This window comes from Microcaecilia unicolor, chromosome 2, assembly GCF_901765095.1.
Source record: "Microcaecilia unicolor chromosome 2, aMicUni1.1, whole genome shotgun sequence".
NCBI classification, from domain to species: Eukaryota; Metazoa; Chordata; class Amphibia; order Gymnophiona; family Siphonopidae; genus Microcaecilia; species Microcaecilia unicolor.
The window spans coordinates 17,713,735-17,741,176 of NC_044032.1; the positions used below are offsets into that span (position 1 = coordinate 17,713,735).

At 43.7% G+C, this 27,442-nt stretch overlaps 1 protein-coding gene and 1 pseudogene across 3 annotated transcripts in view; both read right to left on the bottom strand.

Annotated features, from left to right (window-relative positions):
- UNC13B (unc-13 homolog B) overlaps positions 1–27,442 on the bottom strand; it is a 763,085-nt gene that overhangs the window by 284,497 nt on the left and 451,146 nt on the right. For all 3 annotated transcript variants that reach the window (XM_030192818.1, XM_030192817.1, XM_030192819.1), the window contains 4 exons: positions 24,722–24,796; positions 18,805–19,024; positions 8,332–8,559; positions 6,011–6,152 (listed from right to left, as the gene is read on the bottom strand). In XM_030192818.1, coding sequence (XP_030048678.1) covers positions 6,011–6,152; positions 8,332–8,559; positions 18,805–19,024; positions 24,722–24,796 — 665 coding nt within the window. The remainder of the gene's footprint in view (positions 1–6,010; positions 6,153–8,331; positions 8,560–18,804; positions 19,025–24,721; positions 24,797–27,442) is intronic.
- LOC115462802 lies at positions 20,271–20,905 on the bottom strand (annotated as a pseudogene).

Sequence of the window (27,442 nt, forward strand, 5' to 3'; positions counted from 1 at the left end):
GCTCTGAAGTCAGCAGGAGGTGCTCCGAAGCAACCATGTTCATCAAAACCTAAGCAGCAGAAACAGTGTCAGTGCTATACACACTTCCTTGTCCTGGAAAAATAATGCTTCTGCTCCTCCCATGCAGCTCACTCCTCCCCAGGTGTCATCTCCACCGGCTGGTACCATGACTGCCCCGCCTGTGGCTGCTGCCCAGAGCCCGGCCAAGGAGAAGACCATCTCTTCTCCTGCTCCCAACTCATCCATGGAACTGAAGTGGATCCTGTCGACGGACTCCGTCTGAAAACACACTTCCTGGGGAAACAATGACCACAGAAGCAGAGGTACACCTTGTCTATTACCCTCCAACATGTGCTTCCTTGTCAGGATCTCATTGATACCGCTTCTGAAGTGACATTAATTTACTGAAGGATTGTTTCACAGGCTTGTGACTTCCTTCATGTTAGGCCCTGTGACGTGTCCCTGATGGCCTATAATTATCAACATATTGCCATGGAAGGGAAGGTCTGGCTTACTTTGTATAGGAAAGTTGGGGGGGGCTTGGACCCCTAATGTTTGTTTTTTCAGAGCACCTGTCTGAATACTGAAACAAGGGCTACCTGTAAGATTTATTTTCTCCCTCCCTAATTATGCTGTGTGCTGTTTTCAATACTTGCTAATTAGATCAGGCTGTAGGGTGATCTTATGAAATTGTGCAAGAACAGCCATGTGACCCACACTCTTCCTGAATAGACTGGACCCAAAAATATGTTTTCGCATCTAGCGTGATTTGTTGGGCAAGTGATGGGAGAAGGGGAAGTGGACCTTTCAGTGAGACAGATGTGTGTAGGTGTGGAGAATGTTGGAGAAGCTTAAGATCTTGGGGAGGGAGGTGTGTCATTAGAATGGAAAAAGAACCTTTTTTCTATATTGTTGCTGACCAATGTTAAGGTCATGTCTAGGGAAAGATACTGTACGACAGCTTAAAAATGTATTGATTGTGAACTTTGTTACAAACTTTTAGAAGATAAGGATATGCATATAGAATGGTCCAATGTAATTAGTTTGTTATATTTGTATCCCACATTTTCTAGCATGCACTGATGTTACATGTATCCAGTCAATATCAGGGTAATTGAAATCACCATTATTGTGTTATCCAGTTTGTTAGCCTCCCTAATTTCTCATAACATTTCTACATCTGTGTCTTCATCCTGGCCAGCAATGCATGCTAGTAACCTATCTACATTTGATATCCCTTCTCCCTCCACTATTTCAGAAGATTAAAACTACCACAGCCCCATGACCCCATTCCTTCACATTACATTAAAAAATCCTCAGACATACTGCTTCCATACCTCTCTCCTCAATGATCACCAATAGCTTGGAGTTGGATCATTTCCCCTCAGTATGGAAACAATCACTTATCCGTCCGAAGATTAAAGCCCTTTCTCTTGGTGTGGCCCACCTATATAATTTACGTCCTATATCCAATCTTTCATTTGCCTCGAAGATTATTGAATCTATAGTCAATTAATGGATTTCCTGGCTCGAACTAGCTCCCTATATCCCAACCACACTGGATTTAGGCAGCACCAAAGCAAGGAAACAGCACTGATAGGTATTCCAACGTATATACACCACCACTTAGCCCAGAATAAAGTCATCCTCCTTCTGTCACTGGACCTGACGGCCGCTTTTGATTTTATTTATCATAAGCTTCTTCTCCATTTACATGATATAGGTATTACGGGCACGGCACACAAATGGTTCTCTTCCTACCTCGAGAACTGGTCTAATTCTGTCCTATGGCAGAATTTGCAGTTCCAGACATATTCTCTCTCATGTGGTAAGATGCCATTCTTGGTCCCATCCTCTTCATTATCTTTATGTCGCTGTTCCTCACTCATAGAATCTCTCACACTGACCCCCTTTGTATATGCCAACGATATATAAATCCTTACTACCTTAGATCATAGCTCTGTATTAGCAATCTTGGCACTCAAAACCAAGGTCGGCCTCATCTCTGTCTATCTTCCCATAGGCTACAACTCAACCCAGATAAATCCCAAGTTGTCCTGTTCTCTTGGAAGGACGACTCTAAACTTGCAATTCCTATCAATACTTCAGGGAACACTATTGCACTACAGTTCATTGTCAAGGTTCCTGGTGTCACCTTAGACCATCTTACTTTTAAGCACCAGGTCTCCGTGATTATCAGTTCATGCTTCTTTAAGATCCTCATGCTTTACTCAACAACTATTCTCACAAGAGGTGCTTCAGGTACTCATGTATGCATCTGTCATCAGTAAATTTGATTACTGTAATGTGCTCCTGCAGGGAACCCGTGTGTCTGACATTTGACGTCTGCAGGTAAAACATGGCAGTTAAGATCACTAATTCTCATAAATACAACTGTGACCTGCACCAGGAACACTGGCTACCAGACACCTATCAGATCACTTATAAAATCCTGTTTCTTACTCACAAGATTCATAACTCCAAGCAGCCACCATATCTTTCATGTCTTCTGAATTTTATACATACCCACATGATGTCTTCATTCATCACAGCAAAATCGCTCATTGGTTCCCTCGATTCACACCATTGAATCTTGAGTGTGGTGGCTCTCACCCTAAGGAATGCTCTTCTCTTATCCCTCAGATTAGAGCCTTCTCACTCTCCTTTTAAACCAGCATTAAAAACGCACATATTCATGGATGCTGGCCCTGAATAACCCAGACTCTATACCTCTGTCTGCCAATCATATGGGGCTCTCTTCTCATATGCTCCCCAGGGTCATTATTTGGCATCAGCAGCCTTCCCGTTGCTCCCTCCCTTCTTTCTCTTTCTTTTCTCCATCTATTCCTTACCTTTCAACACATGTAGTTCCTTTCCTTTTCCTTTAATTTTATTGTATTGTGAACTGCCTAGATAGTGCTTCCCAGGGTGGTATATAAAATATATAAAAAACTTGGAAACTATATAATAAATATATTTCACATATTGGCATAGTGTTTCTTGGGAAAGTAGCAGCTGAATAAGAACTTGGGTTAGGTGCTGTTTTCTTATTGTAGTGAATATCCCCTAGGCAATCACGAGTCAATATAAATTGCTATATTAAGTGAACGTGGTCACTGGGCTTTTGTTTACCAATGCTGTGATTAGCAGACAACATACCACTACACAACCTAAGTGTGACCTACCCTCAATGACCTCCTCTGTGAGCTGGTCTCAGGCTTTGTCTCTGTTGGTTCCCTTGTCCAGTACTCTGGCCTTGGGGATATTTCTTCTTGTTCTTCCCTGCCCTGGCAAAATAGATGCTTCCATCTTGTCTTAGGAACATGTACTCTCCCCTCTGCTCCCCTGAACTGAACTTATTTTTTACCCTATTGAACAAACTCTGTATTCTACTTCTAAAACTACTCCAATCCATCAGCCAAACATCTCCATCTCTCTGATAACAGTCTCTCTCCCCAAAACTCTACCCTCTCCTTCAGCTGCAGAGCTCAAAACTTTGAGATCTCTTGCCTTAAGTTTGACCATGTCTCACTTCTACTAGCTCATCATCACTGACTACCTGTTTCATTTCGCATCCAGTTTAAGCGCCTTACTTTGATTCATAAGACACACTATACTGGCTGTCCCCCTTAACAGTCCACACTGATCTCTCCTTATACTCCTTCTCGAGTCCTTCGTTCAAGCCCTTATCTTCTGCCACTCCCTTCCTCCCACCCGTTCTTCTCAACTTGAGTCCACCTGGCGCTTGACCTTTTTTTTTGTTTGGCCCTAACCTTTTGGAATGCTCTCTCTACAGACCTCATTGCTAAGCAGTCTTATCCCTGTTTTTCAGCTGCTTTTGAAGGACCACTTTTTCACCTTGGCTTTCCCCCCTTTGGGGGGAGCTACTCTTCCCCTGCTATTCTCTTTCTCTGAATTTTGATGGGAGATCTTTTCCTCTCTGGATATTACTGTAAACCACTCTGATGCCCTGTGAAGGGTGGTATATCAAGCTCCGAATAAATAAACTAAACCTTAGGATGGAAAACTTCTGATTTTTTACTGCAAAATGCAAGTAAATAAGATACATTTGCAATAAAGTGTAATTTCTGAAAAAGAACAGAGTCCTCTGGTGGATACTGATGTGCAGGATTATAGTCTTTTGAATTTACATGTGCATGTTTAGGAGATCACAGTGAACAAGATGAGAACTGTTTCCAACAGGTTTAAAAAAAACTATTTGGTATTTCAAAAGGCTCTGGAATCATTCCTCTTTAAAAGATAAATTTTATCGTCTTTTTCTTCCCAGGGATTACTTGGCTCCCTTAGTTTTGGAATTTGCATAGAATTTCAAGGTACCTGCGGAATACAAGAGCATTTGTATTGTAATGTAAAGCATTTGGCAATGGATAAACCTGGATGCTGACCACTGTAGACAACAGAATATTAAGGGGTCCTTTGAAGGGGGCAGGATGGCTGGAAGTCGGCGGAGTAAACAGTTTTAGTAGATTTATTGCTTAATATTACAAATGCTGTGGTAAGGAATATTCACCACTGCTTCTTTAATTATCTGTTTGTGCTCAGTTGGAGATATGAGGGAAGGGTATGGCTAGAAACAAGAGGAGATGGATATTGGGGAGGGGAGGGAAGAGGAGGAGAGGGAGAGGAGATGATTGCTTGATGATGAAGTAGTCATTATTGAATTTTAGATTCTAATGGGTAGCACTGTGATTTTGCTGTTGTAAATGAATACCAGATATGCATTGAGTGATGGTGACAACACTCATATATATTTGGAACCTCAATAAAAACTAATGTTTCAAAAAAACAAATAAAAAGCTGTAGAGGTGGGGAAGGATGATGCTACCATGGATAGGAAGAACAGAATCTTTCAAAATGATGACCCTGCCAATGTATTATATCTGTTTCAGCCCTTTCAACAGAATTGCCTCAAGTTCTTTCAAGTTATGCACAGAGGATTTTGAACTTTTATATGACAGGGATGACATTCCAGGGTGACCTGGAAAATGCTTTGTTGGCCCAAAAGTGACTGAATCCCTTAAACAAAAAGGATATAATGATTGCCTCTTCCCTGAAAATATCTAGGAACAACCTATTGCAGTACAAAGAAAAGAAAAGCACAGAGAGAATGTCCCTTGTAGTGACCTATAATCCAGAGCTGGAGAATCACCATAAAAGATCTACAGCCACTACTCCAGGAGGATAAATTACTTAAAGACATATTCCCAGCTCCACCTATGCTGGTCTTCCGACAATCATCTAATCTGAAGCAAAAATTATTAAAAAGCAAACTCCCAATAAAAATTGAAAAAGAGAATGCCACACATCTCTGCAATATACCAGGCTACAAACTATGCCAGCAGCTATCAATGGACCCCAGTCACTCACATTGGAAAAACATTGAACACAAGGATCCTAAACATGCTCATCTTCAAATGTAGTATATATTCTTCAATGCAACAAACATGAAGAAGGATGCTATGTTGGAGAGACAGGCCAGAAGCTTAAGAAAAGACTGAACTTACAGAGGCACCGCATTAAACACCTCAGTGCTAACCAGAGTAACACCTATGTAGAACAGCATTATGCAAGACCATAGTACTATATTACCAACTTATGGTAAGAATACGAAAAGGAAAATTCAAAACCATCCAGGAACATAAAACAGTTGACGTTAAAACGATGAAATACTTTGCTAACCATTACATAGGACAAAGACCTGGGTTTCCTATCTCATTATAAATCATAAAATTATACTGCTTTGTAATCCTCTGATCACTCATTCATCTCTCCCTGTTTCTCACCCCCACCCCACCTTACTTTTCCATGTTAGACATTTTTTTTTTTTGCTTAATTACCCTTAAAAGTAAACTAACACGGCTACCACACCACTTAACTACAGTGTATGGATATCGCCACTGCAGATAATTCATAGGTGTTTACAGTTATTAGAGATAAAGGTAGATACTACACTGTAATGGCAGAAAAAGAGATAGTGTGTTACACTTACAAGTGAAATTTCTCCTCCCAGACAGGGTTTAGATTGCCATAGATGGTTTTCGTTCTCCTTTTTGTTTTGCCAACTTGAACAGTAACATAAGGATCACTGGATCCAGTCTTGTCCTTTGCTTGTAAGCCCTGAGCACACACCACTATGAAAAATACACAGTAACAATGAGATAATTCAATAGGTAGAAATGATCAAAATCACAGTTATGACTTTACATTCAACTTGCAATTAGAAAAAAATAAAATAAAAAAACCAACATATCTATTAGAAGTACAGATGATTGAAACTGAAGTGCTGAAAAACATGTCACTATCTTGGAAGGAACAAATATTTTGGCCTGTACTGTAGTAAAGATTCAGACCAGGTCATCTAAATTTCCATCAGAACTCATTTTATGAAAATGTGAAAGTATTTCTACATTATTTGTTTGAGTTTTAGCAAGATGTGTGGTCTGTTAGCCTACGTTTCAGTTTTGATCAACTGCAAGATTAGGTCCAGATTTAACAGTAAAAATATTCCAATTCTATCAATGGGGAAAACTGGAACAACTACTACTACTAAACATTTCTAGAGCGCTACTAGGGTTACGCAGCGCTGTACAGTTTAACAAATAAGGACAGTCCCTGCTCAAAGGAGTTTACAATCTAACGGACGAAATGTCAAGTTGGGCAGTCTAGATTTCCTGAATATGGTATGGTATTTTATTTATTTTATTGCATTTGTATCCCACATTCCCCCACCTATTTGCAGGCTCAATGTGGCTTCTATGTAAGCCATAGGTATGGTGGTTAGGTGCTGATGGCGACATCGAAGAGGTGGGCTTTGAGCAAGGATTTGAAGATGGGCAGGGAGGGGGCCTGGCGAATGGGCTCAGGGAGTTTATTCCAAGCATGGGCTAAGGCGAGGCAGAAAGGGCGGAGCCTGGAGTTGGCGGTAGTGGAGAAGGGTACTGAAAGGAGGGATTTGTCTTGAGAGCGGAGGTTACGGGTAGGCACGTAGGGGGAGATGAGGGTAGAGAGGTAGGGAGGGGCTGCAGATCGAGTGCATTTGTAGGTTAGTAGGAGAAGCTTGAACTGTGTGCGGTACCTAATCGGAAGCCAGTGCAGTGACTTGAGAAGAGGGGTGATATGAGTATATCGGTCCAGGCGGAAGATAAGACGTGCAGCAGAGTTCTGAACGGACTGAAGGGGGGTTAGATGGCTAAGTGGGAGGCCAGTGAGGAGTAGGTTACAGAAGTCAAGGTGAGAGGTAATGAGAGAGTGGATGAGAGTTCGGGTGGTGTGTTCAGAGAGGAAAGGGCAAATTTTGCTAATGTTGTAGAGGAAGAAGCGGCAGGTCTTGGCTATCTGCTGGATATGCGCAGAGAAGGAGAGAGAGGAGTCGAAGATGACTCCAAGGTTGCAGGCAGATGAGACGGGGAGGATGAGGGTGTTATCCACTGAGATAGAGAGTGGAGGGAGGGGAGAAGTGGGTTTGGGTGGGAAGACAATAAGCTCGGTCTTGGCCATGTTCAGTTTCAGGTGGCGGTTGGACATCCAGGCAGCAATGACGGATAAGCAGGCCGATACCTTGGCCTGGGTATCTGCAGTGATGTCTGGTGTGGAGAGATAAAGCTGGGTGTCGTCGGCATAAAGATGATCATTGAACCTGTGCAAAACTGGGACAAATCTGTCCCACAACATACTGAAGTATCCAAGGCCTGTAGGTTTGATTCGTTTTGATTTGATAATATTAAGCTAAAAAGCATATTCAAACTGTCTGTTCGCTTCCTCTCATGAATAAAACATTTGCAGACTTATCTTTGAATTCAGTTGACTTCAAGCCAAAGAAAATGAAGTACAAAATGAGGGCTGCCCCCTCCCCCCACAGGACATGTATGCAAATCTTAAGATGGAAGGAAGATTGTTTTTTTCTAAATATATCTCTCCTACAATTATTTCTCTCTTCTGATTTGTGCCTCCCAAATTCATTCACTCATCACTAATAAAGGCCAAAGTCTGGCATCAAAAAGGCTTATCTTCTTTTCCTTTAGAGATTAGCACCATGGCCAGAACGGCATGAAACCTTCAAGTCCAGCTAATAAAGCTTTTCTGATTTTCAGTTTTCAAGTTTTGCCAGTAGAGTGGCCTTGCATGCCTTATTTCCTAGAACTGCATCCACTCACTCTACTCTTCTCATCCTAATACATATTTGCCATCCTTCCACACATTTTCCTGGTCTTGTCTATCTTTATTGTTTTGTATTTCTCAGATCTATAATATTCTATCCCTTTCACATTGATTTTAAAATGAATTTGGATACAAATTTATATCATCATTTACCAGTACTGGTGATCTTGGCTGACCATTTGGAAGTGCCATCTAGTACGCTCTGTTTTATTGTCTTCATTTGTTGAGCATGAGCCACTTTGCCAACAGCAAATACATCTCGTATAAGTTCAAAAATCTCTGGTTTGTTCCTCTCCCGAATTTTCATTCTGTCTTTCATGGCCATGATAATATTTTGAGTTCGATCCTCTGCCCCATGTTTGGAGCTCTTCTCTGCTGCTCCTGGATTTGGAAATTTGGATAATAATTTTAAAAAATACAATGTATTCACAAACCCTTTTACTGAAAACAAACAAGAGTAAGTCAAAACCACAATAATATTTGCTTCTGTCACAGAGAGAGAGAGAGAGAGAGAGAGAGAGTTACATAAGAAGATAAGAATAGCCCGATGGTTCATCTATTCCAACAGTGACCAATCCAGGTCACAAGCGCCTAGCAGAATCCCAAAGAGTGGCAAGATTACATTCTACCAATCCCAGGGATAAGTCGAAATATGTATTCTTATACCAGCAATAACACTGAGCAAATATTCACCTTAGTATAGTCATACAATAAACTTTTATTCTATTTTCTTCTCAATGCATGCTTCCCACCTGGAGCACTCTTCCAGCTCACGGTTAATCCTGTTACTGGCGGAAACATCCACTTAATTCAACCGTACTTTCTTGAACCCAACCAGGAAACACTTCTCTCCACAAGGGTTCCGGCAAGGGTAGAGGCAACCAAAGACCCCATGCTCCGCCCAACAACAAAATTTATAAACTTTAAACTCCACCCCTACTGTCATTCAACAACCAGGGACATTTCCCTCAGCACTTTCCCACAAACAATCCCCTTAGGGCTGGGTTTCTCATATCTCCATTCCTAATCCCCTCCCCCCAGTGACTCTACAGAGGGGCTCCCACCAATCTAATAATCCCCATTATAATGGGGGATTATACAATATTTGAAAAACAAAAATAAAGTTTAAAAGTAACTGTAGCTTTTATAGGAAGCCCGTGCAAAGTGTGAAATAATGGTGACACTATCATAGCACGAGACTCTAAATCAGACGTGCTGCAGTATTTTGATTGGTTTGTAATTTCTTTAAGGTCAAGCTTTTACAATCTGCATAAACAGTACTGCATTAGTCAATCTAGGACAGTACTAGTGTTTGCACCAATTTACAAAATGTCGCAACAGAAAAAAAAAGTCTGATTCTTTTTAATTTCCACAACTTTATTGATAGTGCAGATACTTGGAAATCAAATGTTAGATGTTGATCAATAATTATTCCTAATATTTTCAGGCTTGATTCCAATGGATAGCTAACTTGATCAATGATAAAACTAGTATGAGATGGGCGGAATGGACTTGTTTCCACTAAACATTTAGGGCCCGATGCACAAAGGTTGCCTTGCTAAACTTTAGCGAGTCACAAACAGCAAGTGATGCACAAAGGGGTTCACATGTAAATGAGATGCACAGAATGCTCTTTGTGCATCACTCGCTGTTTGTGAGCTTGAGTTGTGTTTAGCCCCGCCCTGTGCATCCCAGAATGCACCAGACAGGGGCTGGGCACCACCATTTCAAAGTGGTGGCGCCGAGGGAGGAGCTGTTGCTCCTGCCCAACTTTTTTATAAGGTACCAGGGAGGGCAGGGGTCACTAAACCACCAGGGTCATTTGTTTCTGGGGGTGGGGTTGTAGTCCACTGGACCACCAGAGGATTTTGACAGGGAAAGGGGGATCAGGAGGCATCAATGCGGTGTGCAATCCACTGAGGGAATTTTGTTGGGGTGGGAGTTGAAGGATCTAGGATTGACCAGGGAATTTTGTCGGGAGGGGGTGAGGCATTGGGGGGGGGGGGGGTCTAGGGTCCATTGGAACACCAGGGAAGTTTGTAGAGAGGGGGGTGGGGGTTGGTGTCTGGTGCGGGGGGGGGGGGGGGGGTCTGGGGTCCACTAGACCACCAGGAAATTGCCTGTTGGGGGGGAGGTCACAGGGGGGGAAGGTAGGGAGCAAAAGCAGGCAGCCTTTGCAGCTGCCTGCTTGCGTTTCCTTCCTTTTCCAACATCTCCAGAACAGCTGTAAAATTAGCTCGTTAGAGGTGCTCTGGAGCTATGTATCGCCTGGAATGCTCATTAAAATACTAATGAGCTTATTTGTATGGGGTTCTCGATGGCTGCTAACGGCACACATTAGAGCCACAGAAAACCCCTTTGTGCACTGATTACTAAATAACATTTGCTTTAAACTGGCCAGAACCAGTCTAAAGCAAATGTTAATAGGATGGTAAGTTTTGTGCATCTTTTCCCAATTTAACTTTTAATTTAAAAATTGAGACCTATGTTTCCATTGTATCTAGCCATTGTTTGATATTGATCAGTATGTCAGATCGTTAGCATATATAAATGACAAACCCCCTCTCTTCTAATTTCCTTCCCAATGGTGCCATCAAGATACTAAATAAAATCATTGCAGAAGGAAATTCTCCAGATGGCTTATAATCTAAGCACTAGATTTACTAATTAGTTATGCCTATCAACCTAACCTGTGTTAATCCATTAACGTGCATTATTGCTCTTTAACACACATTAGTGAACAGGCCCTACTGGCAAAACAAAGTTACTTACTTGTAGGAGGTAGTCTCTGAGGATAGCGAATTATACATACCTGTAGCAGGTGTTCTCCGAGGACAGCAGGCTGATTGTTCTCACGACTGGGTTGACGTCCACGGCAGCCCCTCAAACCAGAGTAAAAATCTCGCGGGAGGTCCCGCACGCAGGGCACGCCCACCGCGCATGCGCAGCTGGCTTCCCGCCCATGCGTGACTGTTCCCGCTCAGTTGAATGACAAGCAAAGAAATGAGGAAAAAAACGCAACTCCAAAGGGGAGGAGGGAGGGTAGGTGAGAACAATCAGCCTGCTGTCCTCGGAGAACACCTGCTACAGGTATGTATCATTCGCTTTCTCCGAGGACAAGCAGGCTGCTTGTTCTCACGACTGGGGTATCCCTAGCTCTCAGGCTCACTCAAAACAAGAAACCAGGTCAATTGAACCTCACAACGGCGAGGTCATAACAGAAATTGACCTACGAAGAACAACTAACTGAGAGTGCAGCCTGACCAGAATAAAATCGGGTCCTGGAGGGTGTAGTTGGATTCAAACCCCAAACAGATTCTGCAGCACCGACTGCCCGAACCAACTGTTGCGTCGGGTATCCTGCTGGAGGCAGTAATGTGATGTGAAAGTGTGGACAGATAACCACGTCGCAGCCTTGCAAATCTCTTCAATAGTGGCTGACTTCAAGTGGGCCACTGACGCAGCCATGGCTCTAACATTGTGAGCCGTGACATGACCCTCAAGAGTCAGCCCAGCCTGGGCATAAGTGAAGGAAATGCAATCTGCTTCCCAATTGGAGATGGTGCGTTTCCCGACAGCGACCCCTTTCCTGTTGGGGTCGAAAGAAACAAACAATTGGGCGGACTGTCTGTGGGGCTGTGTCTGCTCCAGGTAGAAGGCCAATGCTCTTTTGCAGTCCAATGTGTGCAACTGACGTTCAGCAGGGCAGGTATGCGGCCTGGGAAAGAATGTTGGCAAGACGCATTGACTGGTTAAGATGGAACTCCGACACCACCTTTGGCAGGAACTTAGGGTGAGTGCGGAGGACTACTCTGTTATGATGGAATTTTGTATAAGGAGCATGAGCTACCAGGGCTTGCAGCTCACTAACCCTACGAGCTGAAGTGACTGCCACCAAGAAAATGACCTTCCAGGTCAAGTACTTCAGAAGGCAGGAGTTCAGAGGCTCAAAAGGAGGTTTCATCAGCTGGGTGAGGACGATGTTGAGATCCCATGACACTGCAGGAGGCTTGACAGGGGACTTTGACAAAAGCAAGCCTCTCATGAATTGAACGACTAAAGGCTCTCCAGAGATGGCTTTACCCTCTACACGATGATGGTAAGCGCTAATTGCACTAAGCTGATTCCTTACTGAGTTGGTCTTGAGACCCAACTCTGATAAGTGTAGAAGGTATTCAAGCAGGGTCTGTGCAGGACAAGAACGAGGTTCTAGGGCCTTGCTCTCACACCAAACGACAAACCTCTTCCACTTAGAAAAGTAACTCTTTTTAGTGGAATCCTTCCTGGAGGCAAGCAAGACGCGGGAGACTCCCTCAGAGAGACCCAACGAGGCAAAGTCTACGCCCTGAACATTCAGGCCGTGAGAGCCAGAGACTGAAGGTTGGGGTGTAGAAGCGCTCCATTGTTCTGCAAAATGAGAGTCGGAAAACACTCCAATCTCCACGGTTCCTCGGAGGACAACTCCAGAAGAGGAGGAAACCAGATCTGACGGGGCCAAAAAGGCGCGATCAGAATCATGGTGCCGCGGTCTTGCTTGAGCTTCAGTAAGGTCTTCCCCACCAAAGGTATGGGAGGATAAGCGTACAGGAGGCCCGTCCCCCAATGGAGGAGAAAGGCATCCGACGCCAGTCTACCGTGTGCCCGAAGTCTGGAACAGAACCGAGGCAGCTTGTGATTGGTCTGTGAAGCGAAAAGGTCCACCGAGGGAGTGCCCCACTCTAGGAAGATCTTGTGTACCACTATGGAATGGAGCAACCATTCATGCGATTGCATGAGTCTGCTCAGCCTGTCGGCCAGACTGTTGTTTACGCCTGCCAGGTATGTGGCTTGGAGAAGCATGCCATACTGGCTTGCCCAATGCCACATCCTGATGGCTTCCTGACAGAGAGGGTGAGATCCGGTGTCCCCCTGCTTGTTGATGTAATACATTGCAACCTGATTGTCTGTCCGAATTTGGATAATTTGGTAGGACAGCCGATCCCTGAAGGCCTTCAGTGCGTTCCAGACCGCTCAGAGCTCCAGGAGGTTGATCTGAAGACCATGTTCCTGGGGAGACCACATCCCCTGGGTGTGGAGCCCATCGATATGAGCTCCCCACCCCAGGCGAGATGCATCCATCGTCAGCACTTTTGTGGGCTGAGGAATTTGGAATGGACGTCCCAGGGTCAAATTGGTTCGAATTGTCCACCAGCGCAGCGAATTGCGACAACTGATGGGCAGGCGAATGACATCTTCTAGATTCCCGGTGTCCTGGCACCACTAGGAAGCTAGGGTCCATTGAGCTGATCTCATGTGAAGACGAGCCATGGGAGTCACATGGACTGTGGAGGCCATATGGCCCAGGAGTCTCAACATCTGCCGAGCTGTGATCTGCTGGGACACTCTGGCCTGGGAAGGGAGGGACAGGAGATTCTGCGCTCTCACCTCGGGAAGATAGGCCTGAGCCGTCTGTGAATTCAGCAGAGCTCCTATGAATTCCAGAGATTGAACTGGCTGGAGATGGGACTTCGGGTAATTTATCACAAACCCCAGCAACTCCAGTAGATCAATAGTACACTGCATGGACCGAACAGCTCCCGCCTCTGAGGTGCTCTTTACCAGCCAATCATCGAGATACGGGAACACATGCACCCCCAGCTTGAGTAGGTACGCCGCAACCACCACGAGACACTTCATGAACACCCGTGGTGCAGAGGCGAGCCCAAAGGGCAGCACACAATACTGAAAGTGACGTGTCCCCAGGCGGAATCAAAGATACTGTCTGTGAGCTGGCAGTATCAGGATGTGAGTATAAGCATCCTTTAAATCCAGGGAACATAGCCAATCATCTTTCTGAATCATGGGTAGAAGGGTGCCCAAGGAAAGCCTCCTGAACTTTTCGCGCACCAGGAACTTGTTCAGGCCTCTCAGGTCTAGGATGGGGCGCATCCCCCCTGTTTTCTTTTCCACAAGGAAATACCTTGAATAGAATCCCTGCCCTTCCTGCCCGGGTGGCACGGGCTCGACCGCATTGGCGCTGAGAAGGGCGGAGAGTTCCTCTGCAAGTACCTGCTTGTGATGAGAGCTGAAGGATTGAGCTCCCGGTGGACAATTTGGTGGGGTAGAGGCCAAATTCAGGGTGTATCCGCACCGCACTATTTGGAGAACCCACTGGTCGGAGATTATGAGAGGCCACCTTTGGTGAAAAACTGTCAACCTCCCTCCGACCGGCAGACCGTCCGGCACGGCTACTTTAATGGTGGCTATGTTCCCATGGATCCAGTCAAAAGCTCTTCCCCTGCTTTTGCTGGGGAGGCACGGGGGGCTGCTTAGGCGCACGCTGTTGACGGGAACGAGCACGCTGGGACTGTCCCTGTGCCTGAGGAGGCCTTCGGGCCGGTTGGGTGTACCTACGCTTGTTGTAGGCGTAGGGTGCAGCCTGCCGGGGCCGGGAAAAACGTCCACCTGTGGAGGTGGATGCTGAAGGCACCCAGTGGGAGAGCTTGTCGAGAGCGGTTTCCCGCTGGTGTAGTTGGTCCACCAACTGCTCGACCTTCTTGCCGAAAATGTTATCCCCCCTGCAAGGGACATCCACCAGCCGCTGCTGGGTGTGGTTATCCAGGTCAGAGGCACGCAGCCATGAGAGTCTGCGCATCACTATACCTTGGGCCGCAGCTCTGGATGCCCCATCACAGGCGTCAGATACCCCTGGTCAGGAATTTTCTGCACGCTTTCAGCTGCCTGACCACCTCATGAAAAGGCCTGGACTGCTCCGGGGGGAGCTTGTCAACCAGGTCCGCCAGTTGCCGCACATTGTTCCGCATGTGGATGCTCGTGTAGAGCTGGCATGATTGGATTCTGGTCACGAGCATGAAAGAATGGTAGGCCTTCCTCCCAAACGAGTCCAGAATACGAGACTCCCGCTCAGGGGGCGCCGAGGCAGTATCCCTCGAACTTCGTGCTCTTTTGAGAGCAGAGTCCATGACCGCTGAGTCATGAGGCAGTTGAGGCCGCATCAACTCTGGGTCTGAGTGGATTCTATATTGGGACTCCACTTTCTTGGGAATGGTGCGATTAGATAAGGGCTTCAACCAGTTCCGAAGCAGTGTTTCCTTGAGGACATTGTGTAACGGCACCGTGGAAGACTCTCTAGGTGGTGATGGATAGTCGAGGACCTTGAGCATCTCAGCCCTCGGCTCATCCACGGTGACCACTGGGAAGGGAATGCTAATAGACATGTCCCTGACAAAAGAGGCAAAGGAGAGGCTCTCTGGAGGCGAGACCTTCCTCTCCGGTGAAGGTGTGGGGTCGGAGGGAAGACCCACAGACTCCTCTGAGGAGAAATAGCTGGGATCCTCCTTCTCCCCCCACAAGGCCTCCTCCTCGGTATCGGACATGAGCTCTCTCAGCTCAGCCCACAACCGGGCCCGTCTCGACTCCGAGGAACCACGTCCTCGACGACGGTGTCGAGAGGTGGACTCCCACGCCGGCGGGGACGAAGCTCCCTCCATCGACGTCGATGGGGATTCCACCTGAGTGGCGATCGAGACCGGCGCCGGTGTCTTAGACTGCATCACAGGGCCTGAGCCCGCCGGCGCCTCCATCAACAGCACCGAGGGCGCAAGCACCCCCGGTGCCGGCAAGGCCTGGCTCATCAGCCCTTCCAGGATCCCCGGGAGGATGGCTCAGAGGCACTCGTCTAGGCCCGCTGTCGGGAGAGGCAGGGGGGCCGGTGCGGGCATCAGTGCTGGAAGCTGTCCGGGTCCAGGAGACGATACCGGGGTGCCTGACGACCTGCGCATCGACACCTCTTCGATAGAGGGGGAGCGCTCCTCCCGGCGCTGGCGCTTCTTGGGGGTCGAGTACTCTCTCGACGTCCCGGAGCTGCCAGTCCCATGCGCCATGGGCGACCGACGATGGTGCTTCTTCGCAGCCTTCTTCCGATGTCTGTCATCGGCGCTCTGTGGCATAGACGAGGAGGAGGTAGAGTCTCCGCGGCCTCTAGGGATCGGATCCGACAGGGTTCGGTCCCGATGGCCCTGAGCAGCGGGAGTGACTGGGGCGGACTGCCCACGCGGTCGCTCACCGCCGCCGTCAGGTCGTCAGGCCAAGGGAACAATCGACATTGATACCGGTACCAAAGACCCGGCCGTCAACACCGATGCCGTCGAGGTCGACGTTGAAGGGCTGGCGCAAGTTCCAAAAAGTCCTGTAGAACTTGTCTCGCCACCTGAGTCTGCTGTCGCAAGCCGAGACACAAAGTGCACGCTTTGGAATTATGCTCCGGGCCGAGACACTGGAGGCACCAAGCGTGAGGATCGGTCTGCGAGATCTGCCAGCCGCACCGACCACACTTTTTGAATCCGCTCGGGACCTTCGAGGACATCAACGGAAAAATCGCGCCGGCAAGATCAAAATCGTCGATGGTGGAGGTGAAAGGCACACCACAAAAAAGGAAGAACGGCCGCGACGAGGCGACCCCACAAAGGAACTCGAGGGGGAAGGAAAGAAAAAGAAACTTCTTTATTTTATTTATTTATTTTTTAAAAGGGACGCGCGACAAGAAATAAAGCGCGGACAAGGCCGCAAATCAGTTTTCTGGGGCTGACCGTCTCTCTCCAGCGCGGAAAGCGAAAAACTGAGCGGGAACGGTCGCGCACGGGCGGGAAGACGGCCGCGCATGTGTGGTGGGCATGCCCTGCGTGCGGGACCTCCCGCGAGATTTTTTCTCCGGTTTGAGGGGCTGCCGTGGACGTCAACCCAGTCGTGAGAACAAGCAGCCTGCTTGCCCTCGGAGAAAACAGGATACAAATTCTCACATGTGGGTGAAGTCATCGGATGGAGCCCTGCGTGGGACCTACTCTTCAACTTTAGAAAAACCTTTTAAGAGTGTTCTACACCATGCTTGCATGCACCTTCCTGCCCGACATGGGATCTTGCCAGATGACTCTCTAGCTAAAAGAATTCAACTCCAAGGGAAAGAGGGAAGTTACAGTATGTGAGAATGTGTATCCTGCTGTTCTTGGGGAACATCTGCTGAAGCAGCTGTTTTCTCCCCAAGGACAAGCAGGATACCATATTTTCACATGCGCAATTCCTTAGCTACAGGTGCCTTATAAAATTCAATAGCCTTACAACGGCACAGGCTTAACAACAAGCTAATAATGTCATAGTAACATTGTCGATGACGGCAGATAAAGACCTGTATGGTCCATCCAGTCTGCCCAACAAGATAAAGCATAAGGTATGATGTGATACTACATATGCATACTAGGTCTTACCAACTCATTTGTTTTCTTCTTTTAAAACAGCCTGGATTAGAAAATAAATGAGCTTAGGGGGATGGAGTTAGATTCTAAACCTCAAACAAATTCAAGAGGACTGTCTGGATAAAACTGGCAGTCAAATGGGGACTCCTATTCCAAATAGTAATGTGAATATGTGGACTGATGACCACTTTGCAAATTTCCTCTATGGAGGCCAATTTTAAGTGGGCTGATGTGGCCAAAGTTCTAATATTAAGAGCTATGACATGACCCTAGAGTCAAGAAAGTCTGAACATAAGTGAAGGAAATACGCTCTGCCAACCAATTCAAGAGAGTAACCAATTCTGTTTGGGCCAAAACAAAAAAAAAGCTGGGTGTAAAGGGGGGGGGGGGGGGGGGGTGTTAAGTGATGTTCTAGAAGTAATATCAGCATGGCGTATAAGCTTTGAGTGATCCCTTCTAGTTGTTTTGTTTTTTAAATTTAAAATGGCAGTGCTGGACTTCATCAATGACACTGGAGTCTGCAAACGCCTCTTCAGTACTACGTAAGCCACAATGTGCCTACAAATAAGTGGGAAAATGTGGGATACAAATGAAATATTAAGATGTCTAAAGCTCCTGCCAAACATTTATCTTGAAGTTATGGGCAGATAGTGCTTACAAGGCAAAATCAGAAGAAAGTCAGGTGGCTCGACCTCAGCCAGAAGAGCCTTCTTCCTGGGGAGCAGGCGCTATGTAGTTGGATGGTGGAGGGCTTAATTGCTGCAGATGGGTAATGCAAGATTTCTATTGGCTAAATCTATGATGACTTTTTCCAATAATCCATACTTATGTATATGTTTAGTAATTTTGGGGGTCTTTTACTAAAGTTTAGCTCGAGTATCTGCAGAAGGGCTATTTTATTCCTATGGGCTCTGCTGCAGATAACTCAAGCTTTGTTCTTTATAATAGGTTCGACATTTTGCCTGGCACCAACATCAGGATCACTAGTCTGTAATTTATCCTGTCAGCTCTGGAACCCTTAAAAAAATGGTGTTTTGTTGGCCACCCTCCAATCTTCAGGTACCATGCTTGATTTTGATGATGTTATAAATAAAAATTTTTATCTTTAAAATCAAGCACAGTTAAGTTATAAAATACTTTATTCATTTACTCTATCACACAAAAAATGCAAGTTATAAAATAATCACAGGTAAAAGTCAGAATCACAGCAAAACAAAAAAGCATACTACGAACAAAACACTACATAAATATTTGGTAACTTCACTATTGCTATGCTGTTAAAATTGTAAATTTTATGTTAAACTGTACACTGCCTTGGGTGAATCTTTTCATAAAGGCAGTTAATAAATCCCAATAAATATATATCATATCCACTCACTTTGTAAACAATCTGCATTGAGCAGGTCTTGGCACTTTTCATGACATTTGACTCCACATTCAGTGCAGCGCATCCCCTGTCGTGCAATACCCCACAGAAGTCCCTCACACTCATAGCAATAGGTGGGGGTGGTGGCAGTCCAAACTTCAAAGTTGTGCGGGGTTGTGCAAGAGATAGGATATATTAAGGCTTGAAGAGTCTTCTTATAAACATGGGATTTCTGAAACATGCCAACATACACACACAAAAATCAGTGCAAAAGACTGTACTATCCTAACAGGAAACAATGGCTACTTTAGAAGAATGTATGCAACGTCTCTGCATGTTCTAAAGTTGAAAGAAGGAAGACAGAATGTAAGAAAAACTTTTGTGTGTTTTAATGGTCTATTGACCTTTTTATTCATACCTCTAATCTAGTTTCTGATTCTGTTAAACAATTAGAAGGTAATATAATAAACTTTAGGCACAAACCACATTTTATAAAACCCACAAAATACATATAACTGGTGATGTTATTATATAAGGCACTACCTATACACAGATATGGCAGCACAGGAAGCTACACGAAATACTTCATACACGTCAAGAAACAAGATTAAATCTATAAGTAACAGCTTTATACTGCATATAATTTTGCAATTTTGTATATTGAAGAAAGACTTTTGAATAACTCCCTCTGTAGGAGGTGGTAGGGCGTGCTATGATGTCTATGAAGGTGTTATTAACATCTCAGCTCCTGAGCCTTTGTATATACACCAAAAAAACTGAGCACAAATCACATATATTTATATTGATTATTATTTTTTATTGCATTGAGCTTAAAATATGGTTCCTGATTTACATATACAGCACAGAGTTTGCCATATAGGGAGATGAAGTATGTTTACATATTTATTAGAATATAGCTTGCACCTTTTCAGTACTGCTATAAAATATGTTACATAAAAATATCAGTTGTACTGTTCTGGGATCTTGCCAGGTACTTGTGACCTGGATTGGTCACTGTTGGAAATAGGATACTAGGCATGATGAACCTTTGCTCTGTCTTAGTATGGCAACACTTATGTTTTTATGTTAACAGGGTCCTACATTTTGGATTGTGTGTATGTATTGTTCAGTTTTGGTTTAGGTTGGCCATGAATGAATTACATTTTTTTAAATTTGCTCTCTTTGCTTTTTTGAGAATAGTACCCTTTTGCCCTTACAATTGATTACTAGCATTTCCCTTTTATTTTATTTTTTTGCACCTACTGAGGTTAGCACAATAAAGCCTCTATAGTGGATAAAAGATATGTTTTCATAACTATTGACTGGCCTTATTTTGGTTTGGTTTTTTTTTTAAAGGACAGAAAATGGCAACAAAATTTATTAAACAAAACAGATTATCTTCAGATTGAGAAATATTGCAAACTGCAACTGAAAATCTTTTCATGACCTATGGAGAGGCCTTGGCTCTCTGGCTGAAGTGCTTTTCACAGGCATGAATGGGATTGAGAAATGGCTTTACCCATTCTCATGCAGCGCAGTGGAGGCTGCAGTTTTCTGATCTTTGTTTAGGTTTGATGGCTGTAGGTGTCACTGACATTCAACAGAACTTCCAGCGGTTCCCACACTCATTACAGACAACAAAGGTAGTCATGGGTTCATCTGCACTGCATGTCTGCACCTGTGTGTAAATGCAATTCTTTTTCTTGCACTTGCCACAGGTGAAGAGATCTGTCTGGGTTCCTCCAGTCCTTCTCATTTGGTGCTCCCGTATGGCTTCTTTTGTCGTTGCTTTCCTTATCTCCTTCAGTTCATTGCTGGCCATTTCTTCCGAGCTCATGCCCGCTATACTCTCAGGTGAGATCACCCCACCTAAAACCTTCTTCTGCAGCTCTGGATTATTTGAGTCTTTCAGGTTTGCAATCCTGCGCCACACACGATTCTTGTATTTCATGCCTGTGTTCCCAATTTTCTGATATATGATCTCTTCAATCTGGGCAGTGAGATGTTCACAGTCTGTCCCAATGGCAATGTAATCATTATCTGTCTGATGTGCAGCAGTCAGCAACTCTCTGCACTTATTCCGCACTGTGTCAGAAGTGACAGCAATCAGGGGAAAGGTTTGGGTTTTTAATTATATTTTCTTTTCTATCATTCTAAGATGTGGTATGCTTTGAGGATAGTTCACTGATGGCATGCTCTGCACATCCATTTTGAAGAAAGCTCCCTTATGGTTAAGGAAGTAAAGTGATCTTTTAGGTGATAATATATTTTTTTATTGTAATTAAGAACTATTGATATATTTATTTTTCATACTGTTCAGTATATATCTGATACATATTTGTACACTTACGGGTTTTCATTTTGTTTTATTTTCTTCCTTGCTTTTTTAATTTCTTCTTTTTATTGTGTTCCCAGGTCGTTTCCTTCCAGTTGGATTAGTGGATCATATTTTTGCAAGCAATTTATGAATCCCTGAAGTAGGAAACAGATCCAAATATGTCACGTTTTTAATTAACTTTAATTTACTGGATCTTTTGAACCCAACTATATGGACATTGTTTCTTATTTGATCAATTCAATGTGATTGACAGGCCTGCATTTTGAAACAGTTGGATTACTGTAATTTCTTATTTGTAGGCTGCTCTGTGACATTAAGGAAATGGTTAAAAATGTTGCCAAATACTTCCACATGATTAATTAGTACAGCTGGTAAATATGATTGAGTAATGTCCCGTCTGATTAGACTATATTGGCTGCCTAAAGAGGCCTGTTTATATAAGATGGCTGCATTTGTATTAAGAATTATTTATGGACTAGCTCCAGCATATATGAATCACCTGCTTACTTTGTCTTCCTCTGATAAGTCCCTACAAAATCACGAACATTTAGCGCTCTATTTTCCATCTACAAAAGGTGTTAAATATTTTTTAAAACGTTATCATTAATCATCTTGTATCAAATGGCCTTAATTTGGAATTCTCTTTCTTTGGATGTTAAGATTTGAAATAGATTATATGGGCTTTCGAAAGACAATACTTCCCATACTGAGAACAGCAACATAGGCACTCAACCAACAGTCATACATAGTTATCTAATGATTAGCATCTCCTTGTACAGTGTTAAGCACTCTAAGCGCCTATGTGGTCTTCCTATTAAAATACAATATTACATATCAAAGGCTGTTTGGTAAAAATAAGTTTTCAGGGCTTTACAGAAGAGAAGGTATGATTGTTCTAACCTGATTGTGGTACAGAATTCCACAACACTGGGGACAAAAAGAAAAATGCTGACACACGGGTTGACTCATCTAGCCCTTGAGGGTGGCAGTATCACCAGTCTATTATCTGTGAGTGGAAGCAGCATTTGCGTTGGTGTGTATGGAATAGTTAGGGTTGCAAGGTAATATGGAGTTGCTGTATAAAGCGCTTTATATGTCAAAATGAGAACCTTTGTGAACCAGTAAAGATGGTGTAAAAGAGGAGTAGCCCTATAATATTTTGAAGCTCGACAGTTCAGGAATTTTTAAAATTTCTGACAAATATTTCTTAAACATTATTAATGGAGCCAACGAAGAAATTTTAGGAAAATCAACCTGAGAGATTTTGCTCTCAGTTGATTTTCCAAGTTTTCAGTCTTTTGATGTAATAAAGCATTTTCTTTTATCAAATTATATTGTGTCTGCTGACAAAGTTTTATAGTTTCATTATTAAACGATACAGTTTTCTCAATGTTACTTGTTCTTATTTCTAAGTTTGCAATCTTTTCCAAAGGTAATTTAGTAGTTTGGGACAACAGAAAATTTCTGGGAAAAGGAATTTTCTAGCCCCACAAGGGCCTCCCATATTGAATCAAGAGTTATTAATTGCAGGTTTTACAGGCAAAAATGACTTACTGGTCACTGCTAGCTCAGATAAATATCCTTCAGGTGGTTGTTCCCCTTCTGTTGCAGTTGAGTCTGCCAAAACACTGGCTCTCTCCACTATCTTCTCTCTGACAACGATATTCAGTGATTCTAGGCCGGCAACCGACCCCTCTGCAGGAAGTACTCCTAGGTTGAAGACACTGGGTGTTTCCTGCCCCTGCTGCCGTCCCCACGCTGGCATTGTCGGAGGCCTCTATTCTTCAGGGCTGAAAAGTGGTCTTTGCCTCAGGCTGGGGGAGCGATGAACCTCCTGTCGCCCCTGCCAGCAGCAAGGAACTTAACCCCAAACTTCCTCCAGGCATGGCAAAGCAGTCCATCGGACCCGAAGATCTCACAGCTGTGGAGGGGATCACACACTGCCCCTCCGTTTCAGCATGAGTTCAGGTAATTTAGTTTGAGTTTAAGGGAAATTGGGTGGAGAACCGCCTTACATTGTTCTCTTCAAGACACCATCTTGTCTCACTCTGTCTATTTCCAGAAACTATTGTTAAGGGTCCTGACCACATCTTTGACAACAAATTCCACAACTTGACCAAACATTGAGTTAAAAAAAACCCCAAAACCTTCTTTGATGATTTGTCTTAAATATGCTACCTACTATTTTCATGAAGCCCCTCTCTTCTTTGTACTATTTGAAAGGATAAATAATTGTTTTTGATTTACCTGTTCCACCCTGCTCATGATTTTACCTGTTCCATCCTGCTCATGATTTTATAGATTTCTATCATATCTTTTCAAAGTTGTCTCTTTTCCAAACTGAACAACCCTAACTTCTCAGTCATCTCTTCTTCTAGAGCCTTAACTTGTTTCACAGGGAAACCATTCCATTCCCTTTATTACTTTGATTGCTCTTCTCTGAACCTATTCTGGGGAATAAAACAGAGAATATTACAATGCTTATATACTGCTTCATGGTGCGACCTCACTTCAAATACTGTGTGTAATTCTGATCACCACACCTCAAAAAAGATATGGCAGAATTAGGAACAAAACAAAGAAGGGCGACCAACATGATAAAGGAGATGGAATGACTCTCCTGTGAGGAAATACTAAAAACGCTAGGGTGCTTCAGCTTAGAGAAGAGATAACTGTCAGGAGAAATAAGCCTATGAAATCATGGATGGAGTAGAACAAGTCAACGTGAAGTCCTTGTTTATTCTTTCCATAAGTACAAGGACTAGGGGCCATGCAATAAGGTTAACTAAGGAATATATTTAGAATAAATCAGAGGAAACATTATTTCACTCAGTGTGTAATTAAACTCTGGGATTCATTTGCCAGAGAATGTGGTAAAAACAGTTAGGGTAGCAGGTTTTAAAATGGTTTGGACAAATTTCTAAAAGATAAGTCCAAAAACCATTATCAAGGCGGACTTAGAAAAATCCACTGTATATCTATTTTACTCTTCAGAAATCACCAGGTACTTGTGACCCAGATTAGCTACTGTTGGAAACCGGACACTGGGACTGATAGACATTTGGTCTGCCCTAGCATGAGGATGCTTATGCACTTAGTTTTGATATCTCTTTTGGAGAAGGGACAGCCAGAACTACAAAAGGTGCTCAAGGTGCAGTTGCAACATGGATTGAGAGAGGCATCAGACTCCCTTTCATTTTTCATTCTTTTCTGAATCCCTAGTGCTTTTTACACCACTGCTGCAAACTGAGTTGAGTTTTTCAACATATTGTCTACAATGAAGATTCTTGTATCATTCACCAAGAGAAGAGGAATACAGGACAGAAATGTTGAACCTCATTCTACTTCTCAACAAACTCCTCTGCCAAGGGAAGGCACGACAATACCCATTTTTATCTGTACATCGTTAAGAATTTTGTGAATGTGGAATACTCTATTCTTGGCTTATCCTTAAAATGTGAGAATCTGCTTTTATTCCTTTGTGAAAATGACTCCTTTGTCCTTATTTTTACAATCCTAGATTCCTTTTGATATTCTCTCGAATGTACATGGAACACATTCATCTCATTATTACTCTTCACAGTTTCTTACCAGATCTTCATCCTTGAGTGAGGTACGGGTGGCCAATGCTGAGGTAATTCCAGCCTTTCGGGACTGAACAAGTGACTGTCAAAAAAGTTGTTCTGTTATTGAATGGAAAGTTCAATTCATCATATATTATGATTCTATCAGGGCATCATAAATGTAGCTACCATCTTTAACAATTACATTTTATAGCATAATACAATAAAATAAAGTCAGTGTAACAACTAATATTTAGCAAGTTTGCATGCACATAGTGTTACTATATACTATAAATATGAATGTATAGCCACATAATTACAGGGTCAGCAGGACGAATGACAACGCGACTTATCAATGGTTATTTCCTGAGGATTCTGAAATATATAGGACAGTGAAGTAACCCTGAATCATCATCTGCTCCAGTATTATACAACTCAGATATGAAGGAATAACCCATGCTGATTATATGCACTTATCAGGTACCAGAGAAGGTTGGCAAATGCAAATCATTTAAAACAGGTTTCTAAGATTAATTTTTAAAATGTTTACATTTTAAACCTTTATCATAATGTTCTGAGGGCTTTCAACTTGAGAGTGTCTCTGACCAAAGGAAAGGATAATTATTTACCTGATTTTATTCTTCACAAATATTTTTCTTGGATTTATGTCTTGTTGGGTACCACTCCGAGGAACTCAAAATGTTTACAGTTCTAGAAATTAGAACTCTGATTAAAACCAATGCTAACCCAATCACCAGTCCCTCTCTAATTTAGGATAACGTAGGTCTACGTATAAAAAGCAACCTTGCTTGTCTATAACAGATGCTCTTAAATGATAATAAGATACCAGTCCTTACAAATATGACATGAACTCACAGAGCTTGACTTGAAGAAAGCTAAAAAAAAAAAAACAGTTTCCTGAACTTTCTAGAGTGGTGCACCATATATTTGCAGGACTTCCTATATTTATGCTGTTGCATAGGACCACCTATGTTCTGTATACAGCTGTTATTATGAGAAGTCAACTTCCAGGATGCCAGTGTGTTTTTATAACGACTAATATCCTGCTGCCCTCAGGGATTACCAGCTACAGGTTGGCAACTTTGTTTTCTCTGGGATTAAGCAGGATATCATTACCTTCACACATGGTACTCCCAAACTATAGGGTTGCTTTTAAGAGTGGAAGAGGGAGAAATGGAAAAAAAAAACATGAAGGCCTGGCAGAAGTTTGAACAAGAAAATACAGGGTCAGGTGGCGTTGAGTTCATATTTTGCAAGGCTGCTAAAGCAGTACTAAGAGGGAGAAGTGTAGGATATGCAGCAAGAGGCAGAAGAAAAGACAGTAAGAACTGTTAGCCCTGATGCAGGAGCTACAAGTTAAACAGGTGATGGCTGATAGTAAGACCCTATAAGTGCTAAACCTGAAAAGGCAGATCAATGAGTTTCTCATGCAACAGGCTAAGCATACCATATTTTAGCACAAGTATAAAATATACTGCTAGGGATATAAGACAGGAAAATTATTAGCTAATTTAGTCTGGGGCCCCTTGGCAAACAGGTAATTAATACAATTAAGAATTCAGCTGGCTGGGTTACATCAGCTGCCTTTGCTACTACTACTAATCATTTCTATAGCGCTACTAGACATATGCAGCACTGTACACATTATAAGTAGGTACTTTCTCTGTCCCTAGAGGGCTCAAGTTTTTATACCTGGGGCAACGGAGGGCTAAGTGACTTGCCCAAGGTCACAAGGAGCTGCAGTGGGAATTGAACTCAGGTTGCCAGGATCAAAGCCCGCTGCACTAACCATTAGGCCACTCCTGATCCATGCCATTCCTTTCCTGACTACATGGGGCTTTCACAGACCTCTACAAAATTCTGTGCCATCTCCAAAGCTTTTGATATAACTCAGCCAACTAAATTCTCTGAGTGGTTCAGAGGTTTTTTTTTTTTTTTTTTACCTGTAACTTGCAGACACAGAGCACAGTGAACGAGTGCAGCAGTAACAAGGTCCCTTCCCCGTTTTTGTTCTTTTTTGGTAGTGTTAGGAGATTACCAGTGTGCTGATGGCGACTGGTAGCAGACCTCAGACAATGGATATGCCTGACCTACCACAAGAGGAACCAGATGGCCGCAGAGAGGAGGAGACGCAAGACCGGCCTGCGCAGAATTCTCCTGAGGGGAGACCAGACTCCTTGTGGACAAAGGCCCGTGCATTGGCAGGGCTGGGTGCCACACCAGCTGAAATTCAGCAGATCTACATGATACAGCAACAGCAGCTACATCAGCTGTGGCATGAGGAATGGGAAGAGTGCCAGTAACGAGAGGAATGGGAAGAGTGACGGAAGCAGGAGTAGCGAAAGCGTGAATTCCAGCTGCAGAAAGGGAAGTCGGAGATGGAAATGGCTCGTATCCAAAGCTCCAGCCCAACCTCTATGCCAAGGCAAGAGGCAAGATCCACAACCCAGATCGGGCCCAACTTGTTTTTGCAGTTTGATGATACCTGAGGTGACATTTATGGGAATTTAACTGCCTTTGAACAAATGTGCCGCCTCAATGAGATTCCTTATAAAGACTGGGTGCACTATTTGGGAGGAAAGTTCACTGGTAGAGCACTTGAGGCATTCCAAGGACTGGCCATGGAGACGTACTCTCAGTTTGAGGAGGTGCGCAAAGCTTTGTTGAACCAGTATGCCATAACCCTTACTTCGTAAGCAATCTGGTCTCTATAGCCACTGCCAGCGAA